The sequence below is a fragment of the Leuciscus leuciscus genome (genome assembly GCF_965113295.1).
Source record: "Leuciscus leuciscus genome assembly, chromosome: 1".
In the NCBI taxonomy this organism is placed as follows: domain Eukaryota; kingdom Metazoa; phylum Chordata; class Actinopteri; order Cypriniformes; family Leuciscidae; genus Leuciscus; species Leuciscus leuciscus.
This window is the reverse complement of record NC_138725.1, coordinates 64,537,924-64,557,803: the sequence shown is the minus strand read 5'-3', so window position 1 is coordinate 64,557,803 and position 19,880 is coordinate 64,537,924. Positions and strand designations below refer to the sequence as shown.

The following is a 19,880-nucleotide window of genomic DNA, read 5'->3' as shown; positions in this document are numbered from 1 at the left end:
GAGGGAGCAAATGAGAGGAGGTAAGCAAATGAATAAGAAGAGGGAGAAGTGAGCACTTCATTACCTATTTTAATCAAGACGGGGATTCAAAGCAACAGAATCTGGGATTAAATCAATAATGGGGAAAGCAACTTCCAGCACAAGATTAATAGGCTTATGGACAGAGGCAAGTTATTACCAGGGACGTAAATTGTGTACATAGAAGCACGGGCTTCACTGCACACGTGAAGAGGTTATCATTCTGCAAAATTAGCCTATAAACACTGAAAATAGCCATAAGCATGAAAGTGAAAAGAGTCTTACTTGGGTCACGGAAAGTTCCTGTGGATCCATGGTGAGGCCATGTGAGGGCAAAGTTAGACAAAAGAAAGACAACAAAAGTGATCAAGGATATATTTCTACATTGAGTTTTACATGTAACTGCATTATTTTCCTTGAAATCCCCTCAAAATTAATGTCAGCATTAACAAATGTCACACACCAGAACTCTATTGTTTTGAATTACTGTAACAGCCATGAGACAACAGTGGATATCTATAGAAAAACAAATCCCACACAGCAGTGCCTCATTTACAGTGTTGGGGAAGCTACTTTGAAACTGCAGATTGCCATGCTACAGGCTAATCATAATTGGAAATATATAAAATAAAATGACTGTTTTAGAAAATGTCATTAGCAACAATATCAGCTACAAAAAAGTAGCTAACTATAATGGAATAATTTAAAAGGGTAGTACACAAAATTACAATTTTGTCATTGTAGCCTATATTGTTTCAAACCTGTTACTTCCTCTTTATTTTTTAGTGGAACAACAACAAATATTTGTTGAAGAATGTTTTTTTTTTGTTAATACAGTGAAAGTTATAAGCAAAAAGCGACTTTGATTGTATGAGCAAGAACATAATTATTTAAAATATTCTTCAAAATATCTTCTTTTGTGTTTCGAAGAATAACTAAAGTCACACAGGGTATGAATGACATTGAGTTGAGTAAATGGTGACAGAATTTTCATGCTTGAATGAAGTATCCCTTTGAGTGGGCAATACTTTTTATTTATTTATTTTTTTATAAATACACAAAATGAACCATTCTATTATATAATTTATAATTTAATTAGAGCCTAATTTTGCTTAGAATTTGAATGAATAAACTATTTGAATGAAAATCTCAATGGGTAATTATATATTATATAATATTATATATTAGTTTATACTAAATAGAACAACAACAAAAACAGACAGAAAAGAGAGAAAGGGCTCACTTCTAGTATTCACACAATTTAGACGAGTGAGTTTATTCTTTCAGCTTAGACATTCAAACCAGTGATGTAGTTTTTGGTCACTACACCTCTATTTGCTAGATAAAGTATGAAAACAGCGGAACTATTGTTGTAGTAGCCTACTGTAGTTTAGGGGCAGTGGCTGATTCTGTTGAATGAGGAACTTAAGATCAGAATATCACTCTTTTAGTCTGAGGAGTTTGGGAACTTCGGAACAGAGCCCGATTCTTTGGGGTGTGGGGGGTGGGTTTAGAAAACGAAGGCTCATTGTTTGGTTTTGGCATGATGATTATTCAGCGAGACGTTATTCACACTTCAACCTCATAAAGTCAAGACGATGTTTATTTCACGCACCCTTTCACACGCCAGAGATGTTGTGATATTCTATAACTCGTCGGCGTGTTTTGAACGCAGGAGATGCGTGTGGCGGCACAGACCAAGGCGTGCGGGGGTTTAAATATTAATGCCCGGTATGATTTTAATCAACGCTCCTCTGTGCAGAGAGAGAGTAATTAGACATTCTAATGAGGCCCTCCTCCTACTTCCTCTCCATAAGCATTCTAAAAATGTCCTCTCAGCCAAGCCGAGCTGAGCGCCGCACCGTCAGCCTGACACATTACACAGAGAGGGAACGTTTAAAATATTCAACAGAGACGGCGTCTTAAATTTCATCCCACTGACATGGGAACCGCAGCTATCTTTCTCTCTCGCTGCCTCTCAATCGGCACATGGAGGCGAACGGTATGGCAAGAGAGCGAAGCCCGGGCATATGTGTGTGCGGCACACGGGCAGAGCCATGCCGATACTCTGTGGCGAATCTCCAGGGATCGCTTTCCTCTCTCGCTCCGTTGTCAGTCACTCAACTTCAGCCCTAGCTTTAATCGATGCTCTGGTCTGTCTTTCCAGCAGGAGGGAATGAAACGCTGGCCAGATGGTCAGCCCCTGTCCACTCCCCTGAATCACACTGACAGACCGACAGGGTGTAAACTCACACGCAGAGGGAGACGCACAGACGCATACACACACAGCATATGTGCACATGAATACCATCAGTGACACTCAAACACACTGCGGCAGAAACTGCATATGCAATAATAATAATAAAACATCCCAGAGGATTTTATTTTATTTTATTGTTCATAGGACAGTCGTTCTAAGCTAAAGAAACTAAGTAACGTTTCTTTTGCGTAATCAACTGATGTTTCTCTTGATATTTTCTAACAGAAATTAAAACATGAACACAAAATACTCTTTATTAAGTCTCATTGCTGTCTTGGAGGAACAATTGTGATTTTAAAGAGATCTCTTTGTGATTAAGCTTTCTAAAAGAGCTGAACTAAAATATTCCCCATCCAATTATATATACAGACCGTTCAAACGTTTAGGGTCAGTAAGCTTTAAAAAAAAAAGAAAAAAAAAAGACTTTGATTGAGAAAGTATGCATTACATTGATCAAGTGACAACAATAAATACATTTATGTTACAAAAGATTCCTATTTCAAACAAATGCAGCTCTTTTGATCTTTCTATTCATAAAAAAATATAATGGATATGTATAATGGATTCCACAAAAATATTAAGCACCACAACTGTTTTCAGCATTGATAATAATACATTTCTTTGCATATTAGATTGATTTCTGAAGGATCATGTGACACCGAAGACTGGAGAAATAATGCTGAAAATCCAGCTTTGCAAGACAGGAACAAATTCAATTTTAGAATGTATAAATAATAATAAAAAAAACCTGTTATTTTAAATTGTAATAATATTTCACTATATATATTTGTTTTTCCTAAGAGGTTTTATAAGAAACATCCAAGACAAGTTGATTCTCACAGCACAGTATGCGCAACAAAAGGAAACACCATTAAGTCTCTTAAGTTATACAATAGCAAACTTCATAAATACAATCTGGGTGACATTTTGAGACAGCTCTTCTGAAACAACTTAGATATTAAAGGGATCTTTTCTCTCCAGCAGACACATACTGAAGTCTACACACACTTACCGGTAGAGTTGAAGACTCCAGGCGAGGGCGGGGTAAACGTCTCAGCCAGCAGCGTGTTGTAGGGAGAGCTTCCTGTTCGGGTTTGCAGCACAGGGTTGGTCAGAAGATGGTTCCCCATTGTGCCTTTAAAAAAATATTATAATAATTCTTAACATAAATATCTTCTTTTTTTTTTTTACTCTACTTGTAAAATCACATGTTATAGCCATTATTTATTTTAAAGACAACATGAAATCAAAATTGACAATAATTTTTTTATGTAATATTGCAGTATTTATTATAATTGATTCATCCAATCACCCAATCAATTCCCCATGGACAAAATCCACCTGTAGTAAGTCAGTCTTACCAATAGGAACCTACTACAAGCTTTGGAATTTGAAAATGTCTGTTTTTAAATGTTAAAAGTCATTTTAATAATACAAATTAAACGTTTTAACCACTTGATGGAATTGGGAGACGTTCCTTTAGGCATCATGCACTGTGGTAGCGCATTCTCAGGCATTCTCAAAGCATTCTCAGGTATAAATATGCAGCTATAAAGCACGTAGGCGATTTTGAATGAATATTTCATGCCGATTTACAATGGTTTCATACTTTTAAAACTAATCGTGGTACTGATATATTTGTAAGACTGTCGACTCTATAGAACAATGGCAAGGAAAACTAACTTTACCGCGCTCTGAGAGCCCCCTAGTGATCAGGAGCATTTCCGTTGTGTTGTGGCTTGATTTTGTTGTGATGTGGCTCGATTTAATTGTGTTGTGGCTCGATTTAATTGTGTTGTGGCTCGATTTAATTGTGTTGTGGCTCGATTTCGTTGTGTTGTGGCTCGATTTCGTTGTGTTGTGGATCGATTTAGTTGTGTTGTGGCTCGATTTAGTTGTGTTGTGGATCGATTTAGTTGTGTTGTGGCTTGATTTCGTTGTGTTGTGGCTTGATTTTGTTGTGATGTGGCTCGATTTAATTGTGTTGTGGCTCGATTTAATTTGTGTTGTGGCTCGATTTAGTTGTGGCTCGATTTCGTTGTGTTGTGGCTCGATTTAGTTGTGTTGATTGATTTCGTTGTGTTGTGGCTTGATTTTGTTGTGATCTGGCTTGATTCCGTTGTGTTGTGGCTTTGATTTAATTGTGTTGTGGCTCGATTTAATTTGTGTTGTGGCTCGATTTAGTTGTGTTGTGGCTCGATTTAATTGTGTTGTGGCTTTGATTTAGTTGTGTTGTGGCTCGATTTAGTTGTGTTGTGGCTCGATTTAATTGTGTTGTGGCTCGATTTCGTTGTGTTGTGGCTCGATTTAGTTGTGTTGTGGATCGATTTAGTTGTGTTGTGGCTTGATTTCGTTGTGTTGTGGCTTGATTTTGTTGTGATGTGGCTCGATTTAATTGTGTTGTGGCTCGATTTAATTTGTGTTGTGGCTCGATTTAGTTGTGGCTCGATTTCGTTGTGTTGTGGCTCGATTTAGTTGTGTTGATTGATTTCGTTGTGTTGTGGCTTGATTTTGTTGTGATCTGGCTTGATTCCGTTGTGTTGTGGCTTTGATTTCGTTGTGTTGTGGCTTAATTTCGTTGTGTTGCTTGATTTCGTTGTGTTGTGGCTTGATTTAGTTGTGTTGTGGCTTGATTTAGTTGTGTTGTGGCTCGATTTAATTGTGTTGTGGCTCGATTTAGTTGTGTTGTGGCTCGATTTCGTTGTGTTGTGGCTCGATTTAGTTGTGTTGTGGCTCGATTTAGTTGTGTTGTGGCTCAATTTAGTTGTGTTGTGGCTTAATTTCGTTGTGTTGATTGATTTTGTTGTGTTGTGGCTTGATTTTGTTGTGATCTAGCTTGATTCCGTTGTGTTGTGGCTTTGATTTCGTTGTGTTGTGGCTCGATTCTGTTGTGATCTAGCTTGATTCCGTTGTGTTGTGGCTTTGATTTCGTTGTGTTGTGGCTTGATTCTGTTGTGATCTAGCTTGATTCCGTTGTGTTGTGGCTTGATTCTATTGAGTTGTGGCTTGAGACGTTGCTTGATTTCATGGTGTTGTGGCTTAATTTCGTTGTGTTGATGATTTTGTTGTGTTGTGGCTTGATTTTGTTGTGATCTAGCTTGATTCCGTTGTGTTGTGGCTTTGATTTTGTTGTGTTGTGGCTTGATTTTGTTGTGATCTAGCTTGATTCCGTTGTGTTGTGGCTTTGATTTCGTTGTGTTGTGGCTTGATTTTGTTGTGATCTAGCTTGATTCCGTTGTGTTGTGGCTTTGATTTCGTTGTGTTGTGGCTTGATTTTGTTGTGATCTAGCTTGATTCCGTTGTGTTGTGGCTTTGATTTCGTTGTGTTGTGGCTTGATTCTGTTGAGTTGTGGCTTGAGACGTTGCTTGATTTCATGGTGTTGTGGCTTGATTTCGTTGTGTTGCGTTATTACGTTAATGAGATCGGGTTGGGTTGGACCTAGTTAGGGCAGTGTCTTATTGCTCTTATGGCTATAACATTTTTAACACAAAATGTTTGCTAACATGTTATTTTTGTTTAGAAAACTCATTAAGTATACTTCTGCTTAAGAATATACAGTCGCGGACACATAAGTTAAGACTAACAGTTAGCCTTCGCTTTGTAGTGATATAATCGCATTAAACCTGAATATATATTGTGCTGAAAAGCTGCATTCGTGAGCACCAGGAGGCAAGAACTATCAGTTTTAAGAGGGGTAATACGCAATATGAACATTATGGAATAGCTGTTTGCACTTCACATTAAGGTTAAGCAGAAGCCACTCTACAGTATGATTATTGTGTTTGACATTTCATAAAAAAAAAATAAAAAAAAAATAAAAAAAAATCCTTAATGTCGGTGTGTGATGTTGTAATGGCTGATTTGATGAAGTGTTTATTTGTAGTCAAGTCGAAAATGTATTTGAAGAGTAGCTGTGGAGTGTAATTCTATGCCTCACTGTCAGATGGAGTCATTGGGAGGGAAATGGTAATATTTGCCATTATGTAGTTTCACAGAGCAGTCACTGAAATGTGGGTTCATTTCCCAGTGAAATGTGAACGCTTGCAGTAGACAAATGTGACTCGGAGAAATGGAACATTCAGTATGGCCCATAATGCAGGCACAGAGCTCCAGCCCGGGGCTTTCAGACAGAAATGCCATGAAATTAAAAAGAGGCCAGTATGACATCGAGTGGACTGAGGCAAAGTGCAACCCTGCACTCTCGCGCTATCATCTATCAGAGAGGACTGCCTCAAGAATTAATTTTAGACGTGCGCTCGCTCACGCTCGCCTTTCTCACTCACATACAGTACTACGCACATTTCTTACCTCTTGCAGGAATGTTCCAAGTTTCATAAAAGTAAAGCTGTGCCACCAGCATTTGTGGCATAAAATTGATTATCGCAGGAAATAATTTAGACTCAGAATAAAAAAACAACAAAAAACAGACAGAAACGTACATGTAGTAAACACACTGTTAATCATAGCCACAAGACTTAAACATGAGACTAGTGTGACCTACTCAATCTGTCATGACAATGTAAAGCTCACAAACCAATTTAAGCTGTGCAAATGATTCACTAAACGTGATTTAATTTGAAAACTTGTTAACATTGTATAGTAGGCGATACCAGAAGGAGATTATCTGTCAAGCATTGTTTACATGGCACAAACTTCACTCCACCCACCAAAATGATGTTGGTAACACATAACCAGATGTTCACCACCTACAAATATAGCCCCACCTGAAAGAGTTTGACTTCCCTGCTGGTAAAACCTTGTTACTGCTGGTACCAACAGGTCCTCTGCTGCTACCTGCAGTCTCAAGGATTTAGTCTACATTATGCCACAAATCCTGTCAATAAGCTTCACGTGAATTAAACCTGGAACATTCCTTTAATTCCTGTAAACATCTCACAGGAGTGTCTTGTGTAAAACGTGAGGAGGGAATCTAGGCCAGCGGGAGGGAGGTGGAGGTACGGCGGCGGCTCTTGGAAGCACAGAATAGACTTCACACAGCGGTGAAGTGGGAATTGAGAGCGATAGGAGATGAATCTGATAAAAACAGCGGCGTACACATGCACGCGCCCTTTCATTACCCTCCATCTCTTCTTCTGACTGCCATTCACTCTTGTAACATCTAAAAACCTTTCTCCCGCGGCACAAAACCCTGCCGTTTCCTCTCCCCAGAATCTATTCTTCTCTTATTTTTTTTTTGCCGCTATATGGTTTAGATCTGCCTTTCTGTCTCGTAAATTCTCTCTCTCTCTCGGCTTGATTAAAGTCCCCGGAAAGCAACAATCGGCACACTGCAGTGAGGACGCTACTGTCATTCTCCTCAATTAGAGTAATTACCCCCCGTTCATTCGCCGGCTAATCACTTCATTAAAAACAAAATGGATAGAATTAGCATAAAGAGTGGCGGTTGATTTAGCTGCAGCTTCTCTGTCTTCACCCCCCTCTCCTCCCACAAACACTGATCCCTGGGATGATCAGAATGGTGGTGACGCCACAATCCAGATCCGGTCCTAGAAACAGTCTGCTTTTCACATTCTCTCTCCTTCTCTCTGCTCACTATCATTTAAGGCCCAGATATACTCACGGAGAAGTTCTTTTTAGCTCTTTGCTTTGGGGTAAAAAGAAGTTTAAAATATGTGAGCAGCGATATAATGTTAGCGAACATCCTAACGCCCCACTGAGAGTGACGTTTAGATGAATATGTATAATAAAATCAATCAAATAAACACACAACAAAAATGACAGCGGTGAGAAAACAGCATCTGGGGAGTCAGTTGGGTTATGGCAGGGTATGGTGGCTGCCATACCTTGAGTGCCTGGTCAGGTCAATGCAAAGTAATTTATTTTTATTGCAGGATTAGCGGAGTTATACATATTCTATATTTAATTTGTAATTGTTTAATAAAGAGAAAAGCAAGTAAATTAAAGCGATCTGGTTGTTTTATTCATGCCACGTAAGTTTAACGGCACAGCAAATGTGTCTATTTCTAATGTGCTTTTGCAGAGTTGATTATTGTAGCCAAACTCAGCCATTTCTGTTGAAAATAATGACCAATCAGAGGCGTTTAAGTTACCGGTAGGTAGTAAGAATCCACCCAGTTCCTCTCAAAACACTGTATGTTTATGTTAAGTGCAAGTTTACTAAGTTTCATACACGCACTTAATTGTAAAGTTTAGTCAGATTCATTGATTTAAACAGGACCTTTGTGACCTTGCCTACAACTTCATCATGTAAAGTGATAAAAAAAAAAAAAAAATTAAATGACAGATTATTAATATTATAATAGCGATTTGATAATCTTTAAAAATAAATTCCAAAGCAAAACATCTGAAAAAATATCTATTAAGGAGTGGAAATGGCTAATGAGCCAATAAGTGGTCCTCTGCCGCTATCTACTGGTTATAGTGGTAATTTTGTCTTTTTTAAAATTTTAACATAAGTGTTGTTTTTCACCCAATGCTTTTCTACATCGTAAAACTTATTTTTACAGATGGGGACAATCTTTGAAAGATTTGAAAGTTTTTGGTCATCACATTAAAAATAACATTTAAATGGTATAATCTTCTTGCTTTGAAGTGCAGGAAAAGGTTGTGTGAAGTACTTGAAAGTCTTTGAAAAGTTTTTCATTCTTAAACTTTTTTGGAAAGATTGCTTTGGCAAGCTGTTTCAAACTCCCCAAATTAACACAAAATTAACTTTGTTTTGGCTTGATTTTGTTCGAAATGATGTATATCGGGGCCTTTAGTCTCCTTTTATAGTTCAAAGTACGAGTTCTAAATTTCTGATATTTAAAGTGGTCAAATCATGAGGAATCAAATATCCATTTGAGAGTTTACTATTATGAAAACATGCAACTTTCTAAACTCAAAAATGCATGTTTTGAAACTTAGCTGCAAAAACTAAGGCGGTCTATAACAGTGTTGTTATCGTTAACAAAATATAAAAATATTAAAAGTAGTTTTTCGTTCACTGAAATTAAACTGAAATAAAATAGACTTAAAAATGAACAACTTAACAACTTAACAAAATTAAACTAAAATTAAAATGAAAACTGAAAATATGAAAATGCAAGCTAATTCAAATAAGTAATACATACTATAATAGTATACACATAATTCTACAATAACGCTGGTCTATAAGCACATTCAGGTAATGAGAAAGTAAAGATACCATTATTAATAAACACCATAATAAACTAATTAAAATATGGGAAAATCATCCAAATATTGGATCCCAACATTAGAAAAAAACAGCTGAAGTAACTAAACATTCCAGTCTTTAATGTTTTGTGTCACATATTTCAGCATAGATTATTGGTAAATATGTCTCAATGTAATTGCAAAGCTGTTAATGGAAAAAATGGCAGCAACAACGTTAACTGACCATGACAACAAAACCCACAGCCTGTGTTTGAGCAATGTAAAAGCACAGTTTCTCATTTCATATGCAAAAATAGCCCATTTCATTCTAAGAGCCAAATAGAGGGATGAAAATGGTCATGAAAAACTAAATTCTGGGAGTCTTGCAGAATTTAAAACTTTACTAATATTATACGTGCATCTAAAGACCATACATATACCAAGACGGTTCACTCGTATTACTATGAATGGGAACAAGTCCAACATGCAATATGGCGGAATGAATCCCGCCTGCTAAATAAAAGAGCCAATCACCAACTGATGAAGTCATAAAAGCTCCACCTCCCATAGACACATACAGACACGTGCAGTTTGGAACTGCTTATGCACTTTGTGTATATCTATGTATTATGTATATTTTGTGTATAGCTTTTTAACACTATTTGAGTATAGAAAAAACATTTAAGGGACAAGTTCATGTCAAAGTTTGTTGCTGATTTGAAATCTTTTATTTAAATGTGAGTTTGGCAAGTACTTTCTTTATATTTCAGTATTTCCCCATTCAGGTAGACAAGATTTGGTCTTGCACGCCTGAAATAGAGGCATTGCAAATATGGCTGCTAATTGAACTGACTTTTCTCAGAAAAAACTATGACCCCTTTAAGCACAGACACATATGTATAGAGGGGCTCTGGTGCATGCTGGGACATTTTGAGGCTTAAAAGAGTGTCTCACCACGATTGAGGGTAGGAGTGCTGTTGATATCTCCGGCCATGAAGGATGACTCTGTCTGCTTTCGCACCGTGTCGTTCCACATACGTCGAATTCGGCTCTGAAACCGGTGAATGAGGTGATGGAATTGTTAAATGGAAGTGAACAGCAGTCTATAAATAGTAATGCTGTCAGTGTGCATGTGTGTCACCTGTCGGTGTATGGCTGCATGACGTGCCTGGCTGCCGGTGTAGTAGCGGTTGTTGGCACGCAGGGCAGAATTCTTCAGCGACCCGTGAGAGCTCGTAGTAGAGGTGCGACTGCAGCAGTACGAATGACGCAGGCACTTGCTGTACTCCTTATGAACCTGAAACACAGAGCATTGGCACTTACACACACTACACATGTTGACTGATGCAGTAACGCATCTACATTTTAGAACAGACATATATTGGGCCCTATCTTGCACCCAGCGCAATTGACTTTGTACAGCGACTTATGTATCCTTCCTATTTTGCCCACGCGCACAGCGGACTTTTCCCTCCACAGACGCACGCCGGTAAACTAGGGAATGAACTTGTGCTCCCGGGGGCGGTTCAGCGAAAAGAGGAGGGGTGTTCCGGCGCAAACGTTCCCTGATGCTATTTTGCAGGTTTTGAAAACAATTCCGCCACTGACCAGGAAAAACCTAGTCTAAAGTCAGTGGCGCGTTGCGCGTGTTATTCATATGCTATTTTAAGGGCGCATGCTTGGCCATAATCAATGTAGCGTGTGTACAACGCGCATGCACTTTGCTTATCTCATCTACACACAGACGCAGCAGTTCTCATTTTTAGAAAACCATACATTATTACAAGGAACAATATTAACACACGAGGGAAATCATTGTTGTGTCCATGAAGATGTGAAAAAATAGGCATAAATCTAGCTTACACATTTACCCAAATGATTATACGCCTGTTTAACCGAAGCTAATTTGGGTGTGTTTCTCCATCCCCAACGTCACTTCTCTGTCTTTTACGGCCCTGGTGAGAACGTCGCTCTCCTCGGCTATGAAGCGCTCCTGGCGTGCGCCTGGCAAATCCGCCGTTATAATAGCAACCCGCCATGGAACAAGCACGCCTGCTCTTAAAGGGAATGTGAGATGTCGCTCTGATTGGTTTATTTCACGTTACGCCCAAAAAAGAACTCCACATGAATTTCACATCTGCGGAAACACATGTGGAACACATGTGGAACAAACACATGTGCAAACACATGTGCAACAAACACATGTGCAAACACATGTGCAACAAACCACACCTATGAATAATGAAGCTACTTCAGACCAACCCATTTTAGATTTGCGAGACCCGCCCACAAAGTTACTTGCGTTTCGCGCTTGATACTTGCGTTTCAGATCGTTAAAATAGGGCCCATTGTCTATTAAGGTGCGAACTGAAAGTAATGTTTTCAGGCACTTAATTGCATGTTAACGTCAATAAAAAAAAACAATTATTATAGCTTAAATTTATAATAAATGCGATTAGTTGAACTGTATTCTTACAGAAAAAAGAAACACATGAATTTCTCATGTTTTTTCACAAGTTGTCCACATGTGATCACATGCAGACAACATGTCACCACAAGGATTTCACATGGGAGTTGTTCTAACACATATTTACCATGTGCAAAGTATATGTTGCACATGTGTTCCACATGTGTTTCCGCAGATGTGAAATTCATGTGGAGTTCTTTTTTGACCCACTTAAGTAGGAAATCTTTATATGTCATTTCATAATTATTTCTGTTGTCTTTGAAATATGATTAAAGTGTACTACTGCCCAATACTGACAAACATTTATGGTGAACTAAAATAAACGTTAAAGTCATTTCTATTGAAACCTAGTATGTCATCATGTATTTAACTATTTGTAATTCCACATTTGTAATGATGAAGTTTAAATGTATTACATTTAAAAAATATTAACTATAAAATGCTATATTAAATAACACACTACAGTTAAAATTATAATCAAATACTTTTGCGCTTTAGTATGATAGTCAACACAACAAAATAAGTGAACTTTAAATCATGACAAAATATTATTCAGACATTGTAAAATTTACTTTAAGCTAAACTTTTAATTTGACATTATTGCAAAGAGCACTTTTTAAAAGTGTTAAAATAGTCATGAAAGTCCTCAAGTACACTTAAGCAGTCTTTTTTTAAAATGAATATTATATTACCAGCACATTTTTGTTTAAATACACCTTTAACACCTGAAGTACACTTTAAGTGCACATTTGCTACAATTAAGTGCACTGTTTTTGTTGTTGTTGTTTTTTTACAAGGTTTGTCATTTTAGTAGTTCAAACATTATTGCGGTAATGCGACAGCATCGTTTTACAGTAACAATCTATAACACATAACAGTATAATCTGACAAAAGTCTTGGCCTCCATTTTTTCCTCATTCGATTGACAATTTCTGGTTCATGCCGACTTAAAAAGATGATTCAATGATTCAACTGAAACCTGAATTCACTGTCATCACAGCTAGACATCACTATTTTTTTACTCTTTTAATTTGAAATTAAGGCATTTCCAGTGTTATTCATTTATTTGTTTAATGCTGTCAGCCTAAACAATGTCCTTACTGTGTCATAAAAATAGCTCTAACTGTAAAAATGAATGATATCATTAGATAGTTATATATTTAATAACATTACCTTTTTATAAATTTCCAGTGTAGTTCGCTACTTTTTGTTAATAACTCAGATAGTCAAATGGTAGCTTGAGTGATGTTTAACTACTTTAAATTATACAGTAAGTAGCTTGGGAAATAAGAGTTTCAAAAATACTTCTCCCCAGGGCTCAACAAATGGTGCAAGTTTGGGCTATATTTGGCTGAACAATGGCAGATGGAGTGCTTGAAAACCTGTTTGAAAACAATAATCTATCAAAAATTACCTTTAAATAAAGCTAATTATGATAATTATCTTTATAATAATGATAATTATCAAGATACAGATGAATTCTAATCCAAAGCTTTCGCATATTCCTACATTTTTTTTCTTCTCATATTTAGCTAACTTCTAAGGAAATTTAGCAGCAAATGTGTCCTCAAAGTACTATCTAGGTATGAAATATTAATGAGACTGACCTTTTTCTGTAGAGCACAGTGGAAGATAAAGATGAACATGCCCTGGAAGGCATTGAAGGTAGTGAAAAGGTACGCCATGATAACAGTGTTCTCATTGATGAAGAGGAGGCCAAAGGCCCAGGTCAGGCCCAAGAGGAAGAGCAGCGCAATAGCCCCCAGAGCCCAGGACCTGAGTGTGAACATTCACAAATCCATAAAACATACAGCAAAAAAGGCGATTATAATATGTATTTTTGCAGTGGAAGACACTCACTTGATGTTGTCCAGGCGGCTGGAGTCGGGTTTGAGAGCGGACGAGTTACGGATCATCTTGTGAAGTGTTATCATGAGGAACACCAGGTTTAACTAAAGGCCAAAGATAAGACAAAGGAAAAGGTGTTAGGAATGTAACTCAGTGATTTCATAAAGACAAAAATGTCTGAGTTTTTGTAACAAATTAAAACCTATTGGTTATTCAAAAAAGGACAAACCCTTTAGAAAACGTCTAAACAGGAACGTTTAAACCCCTGGTCTAGACAGTTTAAACCCCTGGTTTCTTCCTAACAATAGAGCTCATTCATAAAACACAAGCAAAAGTTCTGTGTAAAAACCGTTCTAGCTTAAATTGCTGCAATTAAATGCACGATTTACATGAGAATGGTGATACGAACATTTACACAGAAATTCGCTCTGTTTGTGTTAGATTAGAGACCCAATGTAAGAAAGAAAAAAAACTTTTTTCTTTTTTTAACCCACAAACTAATAACAACAAAAACAGCGCTAGCGCATTAGTAAAATATATTGTAATTACGAAAATGTCAGCAAGTTCCTGTATCTAAACCTAATCTAAACTCCACACTCATATAAAGCATATTACAGCCAAAACATAGTCGTCAGCAGCAACAGATCCATAGGTGAACAAAAGTGCTTTGTTTGATATGACTAGCACAGCACTTTTCAGAGGGAAAAAAGAACAAACTCTGTGAGCAAAGCAGAGAGTGCGCTGAATGTTTAGAGAGAACAATACCATGATAATGAAGGACACAGGGCCGATAAAACTCCAGATGAAGTAGTTATCCACCCTCAACCAGCACCTACACACAAAACACACACAATAACTTTATTGGTAACATTTCACTGTTCAAAGAACGATCACTTCATTACAGGCAAAATCGCATGCACTTTTATTATTTGGCTAATTATTGATCATTGAATCCACTGAAACAATGGCAAACTGTCTTAAAATATTATTACTATAAACATCATGATACATTTTTGCCATATAACAAGCTAATAAAAGAGCAATAAAAGTCTAGTTGAAGGTTAAGCTCAGTTCTTAATCATTAGCACACTGAGTCAGCGTCTCATTTTCTGCACTGTAGTCAACATTCAAAAGTCTGCAGCTGTGCTATTTTTCCTCACTCGCACACACATAAACACAGACCAACACACACTCGCATGCACACAAACACGCAGAGCGACACACACTCGCACATGCGGTTATCAGCTCAGTTAAAGGGGTGCTGTAAGCCGGTCTCCATGCCGGAGACGCCGGTTCGAATCCCGCTCTGAACGGGTCGAGTATGACTAGTTACATTTGGTGCCGTGACCCGGGTGGGTTTAGGGGGGTGAGTGTAATGGAGGCAAACTAGTAAGAGCTGTGTGTGTAAACTTCACTCCCCTGGCCTCAGGAGGCGTTCTAGAGATCTTTAGTATCCTTGTTAGCTAAAGGGTCAGGGTCCTCCCCTGCCAGAGATGCTGGTTCGAATCCCACTCGGAGCGGATCGAGTAGGACTGGTCACACACACATATACATAAGCATATTTTATAAGCAAAAGCGCGCACACACACACACACACACACATAAAAAAAATAAAAAAAATGAAAGCTAAAAAAACACTTGTAACTTCTTCATGTTTTAATTATTTCAAAAGTTTTTCAGGCCTGGGATTACTATTTTTAAACCCCCTAATATTTCCAGGTTTTCCAGACTGTTTTCAAATTGGCTAGTTTTCAGATTGCTAAAAAAGAATAGTGGGATGCTCCCTTAAGAAGTGTTCTTTTAAAGTAATGTATCAGAACAAGATCTGTCAGATTTATGTGTGCTATTTCAAAACAAAACAAAAAGTGCTTGCAACACCTTTAACTGGCTTCATTTATAATTCACATGATGACCTTGGTAAAGCCAGGATCACATGACAGCAACCAATCTACTGAACTCCAAACTACATAATACCAGTATACGTTTCCTAGTGAAAGACGATTCTGTAATTGGAATTTAAACTCCCAGAGTGCCATTTTGCTGGAATCCATTTAAATGAAACAAATGGTTTAAAGAGGGGTTGTGCCCCCTGCTTAAAAACCCAACGGCCGTTGTATGGCCAAGTGCAAATAGTCTGCTTCACACGTACGCTTTTTTAGTCCCGTAGCTGCGATAGTCAATGGCTGCCGAGATGCCCACCACCAGGGCGGGAAAGCAATAGCCGCACAGGTAGTAGTATTTCTTCCGAGAGTACTCGCTCTCGAAGACCTCCACCAGCATCAGATACAGCTGGATTCCCTCCAGACACATCCAGGAGAACGCAGCCAGGAAGAAGAAATGCAGCAGGCCCGCAAAAATGGGGCATGCAATCTGCGTTCGGACAAAGAGAAGAAAGAGGGGGTTAGCGAGAAACATATCAGAAGTACATTTGATGATACTCCCTTAGTGACTATGAAAGGGACAGTTCAGCCAAAAATGAAAATTATTTTCTCACCCTTCATGTTGTTCCAAACATGTGTGACTTTCATTCATTTCAGGAATACAAAAGAAGATGTTTTGAAGAATGATAACCAAACAGTTTGCCGTTCCTATTGACTTTCACTGTATGGGGAAAAACACAATGGAAGCGGGAACCGAAACAACATCATTCTTCAAAATCATCCTTTCTGTTTCATAGAAGAAATTAAGTCATACAGGTTTGGAATAACAGTAAGGATGAGTAAATGATGACAGAATGTTCATTTCTGGGTGAACTATCTTTTGAAATCTGGTGCACATTGGGTTACACTTTTGATGGTCCAACTACATGTCAACTAACTCACATTAGAGTATCAGTAGACTGTAGTAGACTGTTAGGTTAGGGTTCGGGTTAGTAGAAAAAGTTGACATGTAGTTGCAAAGTTACTTATAGTCAGCAGAATGTCTGTTGGTGGACCATCACAATAAAGTGTTAGCAGATATTAGGCAGACAGTCTATTAATAGGCTACTCTAATGACTGCTAGTTGACATGTAGTTGCAAAGTTACTTTTTTTAACAAGTAAAATGTCTAAAGTGGACCATCGAAATAAAGTATTACCCCACATTGCACTTTGTTTTGGTCCAGAACCACCTACAGTACATTTACACGACAACCATGTACTAAAAACGGAAATGTTTTTCCTCTACGTTGTCAAAATGATCCCCGTTCACACAGATCAGTGAAAACAATTAAAAATGCTGTATTATGCTGCCAGGCCAGTAGGTGGCGATGTCACATTGTAAAGAAACACTATGCACCTATAGACTGAACATGTGATAAACATGCGCATGATGTCACCGTTTTCACAAATTTGTGTTTTTGTAGTTTACACTGAGACGATAACTGTACAGTTGTCAAAAAAAATTGCACAAATTTTTAAAGGTTTGCATTTTCAGGCCTCCAAGATGTCACTGACGTGTAAATGAACAGCCATAAATGAAATGCATAAAAAGTTTTGTGGTTTTTAGTTGAAAACGGTGTCATGTAAATGGCCACTTACACAGGATCTCCTCCCTCTGACTGACATGGAAATTACAGTTTACTTTTACATGACATTTTGGACAGAACTCGGTCCCCTAAAACTTCAAAATCATAAATTCATCCCTCTCCTTTTCTGGATGACAATGACATTTGTACATGTTTTATATTGCTGGGCTGCAGTGGGAAGGAAAAAAAAATGTAGCCTTCGCATTAAAAGGACTCCAAGCAGAAGCATCTGCCAATCGATTGGCTGAATGCAATGCGCAGACGGTAAACAGTGATCCCACTATTGCAAGCGCACTCACCTGAAAACATCCACCTTTCAGCAAATCACTTAGTGCAAACGTCTCATAACTATATTAATATTCATGACTCAAATTGTGCTTGGCACAGTTTGTGTGCGCTGAGCCTGACAAGAAGTACATTTCTGAGGAGAGAAGGTCTGCAACAGAAGATAAATAATCTTAAAAAAAAACAAAAAAAAACATAATATATACGTATAGTTGTCGCAACAATATTTTAGCCCTGATATTTAAACTTTTATGACTTGTATGTATTGTAGAGTGACTGATGTATCTGGAAAGTTTGGTTAATAAAGTTTAAAATAATCTTAGTGTATCCATGGAAACTAGGTATTTAAACAACCATACTTGCAAAGAGAGGCTGATGAGATTCATAATGCACCCCACACACTTTATGTATTGTTCGTACGCCCCTGCAAAGCACAAGATACCGATTTGCTCATGGATTTATCATTTACTTAAGTGTTTCAAACAAGACTCTTATCTTCCATAAAAAAAATATAAAAAATCAATGCCTTAAAGCCTGCAAACATTATCCAGTTCTTCTTCTGAACAGCTCATTGAAGCAACCTTGGTATCTTGTCAATGATTTTGATTCCCATCATACTGATGCAACCTGAACTCTGGAAGACGTATTAAACCACCACTGCTTTCAACGGGAAACTTTTGGTGTCAAAACACTGATGTTAAGGGCATCACCATTTGTATGGAAACTAATGTCACAATATCCTAATTATTTTGCAGGCTAAAATGTGTCCATGCTAATTTTCACTTCTGAAGAGAGCTATATTGATTATGCAATTAATCAGCTGCTCTTGAATCTGAAACCACAGAAGGTCTGATACTTAAGAGCTGATACTTGCGAGCACGCATACAATTTCGATCTGAACTCAGCAACGTTCATTTGTTCACAGTGGTTAATGTTTTAATCGGTTGTTCTGCTCTGCTGAAGTGTTTTTTTCACTAGGGTTTTGATTTTTGGTTGTCTGACTAAAACATAAGCCTCATCCACATCATCAACTATCATCAGATATACTTCCAGTGGTCAATGTTAAACTCTGTTCCATGCTCAGAGAATCACAATGGGTACTGTTTTAATTGGCCAACCAAAAAAAGAAGACCTGACACTTCGATAGAGCAGGAGAACAGAATACACCAAAAAACAGTAACCTTAAAACCAACTTAATTGGCCTCAAAGAATCAAATACAGGGGCAGCTGGTTAAAGGCACAGAAAATGCATAATCAACATATAATACAGCTTTCTTCCAAAAAATCTGGAGCATGTAAGCAGTGGAAGCAGAGTTGCATAATATTGCCTGGAGGCATTTTTTTTTTTTTTTTTTTTTGAAAGTCAGAGTGAAAGTGTTTTCTCTAGCTCCAAGACTGCTCCATCATGTGCATAACACAAGCTAACAGGCTAATATTTGTGTTTCTAAAATGTATTGTTAAATTTACTCTACAGTTCAAAAGTTTGGGTCAGTGAATTCTTTTGTGTCTTTGAAAGGAGTCTCTAGAATGCAGCTCATCAAGGCTGCATTTAATTGATAAAAAATACAGTAAAACAACAATATTTTCAATCTTAATTTATTTTAAAGTGGCCCTATTATGCTTTTTTGGGATATTACCTTTCATGTAGTGTGTAATATAGCTGTAAGTGAATGTAAAAGGTCTGTAAAGTTTCAAAGATTGTAGTGTACGATAAAATGTATTATTGTCTCCCAATACAAAGAACTGATTCTGAACTGCCTGAAACAAATCGTCAGTAACTCCAGTCTTACTTCCTGCTCAAACCTACGTAGGTCTGTAACAAATTTGCTTAATGCCCAGTATGGTCTTTATTGGCTGCCTGCGATCAATGTCTATTTTGACCTGCCGTCAAACACTGTAGTTGTAGCTGAGGCCTGGAAGAGTTTGGTTCGAGAAGACGCTGTTTTCTGCTTTGCGAAAGCAAATCCACATTGCATGCCCTTCCAAAGGATCTACGCCATTGTTACTGATCATATCACTGTGTATCAAGTGCTGAGGAAGCCACCGGAGCTGAAATTCATATATGGTGATGGGTGTTTCGTTTCTGACACCCACTGTAACCAATCACAACAGACTGGGCTATCTGACCAATCCGAGCAGAGTAGACCAATCACAACAGACTAAGCCGCCTGACCAATCAGAGCAGAGTAGACCAAACACAACAGACTGGGTCATCTGACCAATCAGAGGAGAGTAGACCAATCACAACAGACTGGGTCATCTAACCAATCAGAGCAGAGTAGACCAATCACAACTGACTGAGCCGTCGAACCAATTCGAGCAGAGTAGACCAATCACAACAGACTGGGCTGTCTGACC

General features: G+C 37.9%; 1 protein-coding gene across 1 annotated transcript in view; it reads right to left on the bottom strand.

Moving 5' to 3' along the window:
• adgrl1a (adhesion G protein-coupled receptor L1a) overlaps window positions 1-19,880 on the bottom strand; it is a 183,848-nt gene that overhangs the window by 8,660 nt on the left and 155,308 nt on the right. The window contains exons 17-24 of the mRNA XM_082150570.1: window positions 15,881-16,101; window positions 14,497-14,563; window positions 13,744-13,835; window positions 13,491-13,659; window positions 10,558-10,713; window positions 10,371-10,467; window positions 3,291-3,413; window positions 304-321 (exon numbers count right to left, since the gene is read on the bottom strand). Coding sequence (XP_082006696.1) covers window positions 304-321; window positions 3,291-3,413; window positions 10,371-10,467; window positions 10,558-10,713; window positions 13,491-13,659; window positions 13,744-13,835; window positions 14,497-14,563; window positions 15,881-16,101 — 943 coding nt within the window. The remainder of the gene's footprint in view (window positions 1-303; window positions 322-3,290; window positions 3,414-10,370; window positions 10,468-10,557; window positions 10,714-13,490; window positions 13,660-13,743; window positions 13,836-14,496; window positions 14,564-15,880; window positions 16,102-19,880) is intronic.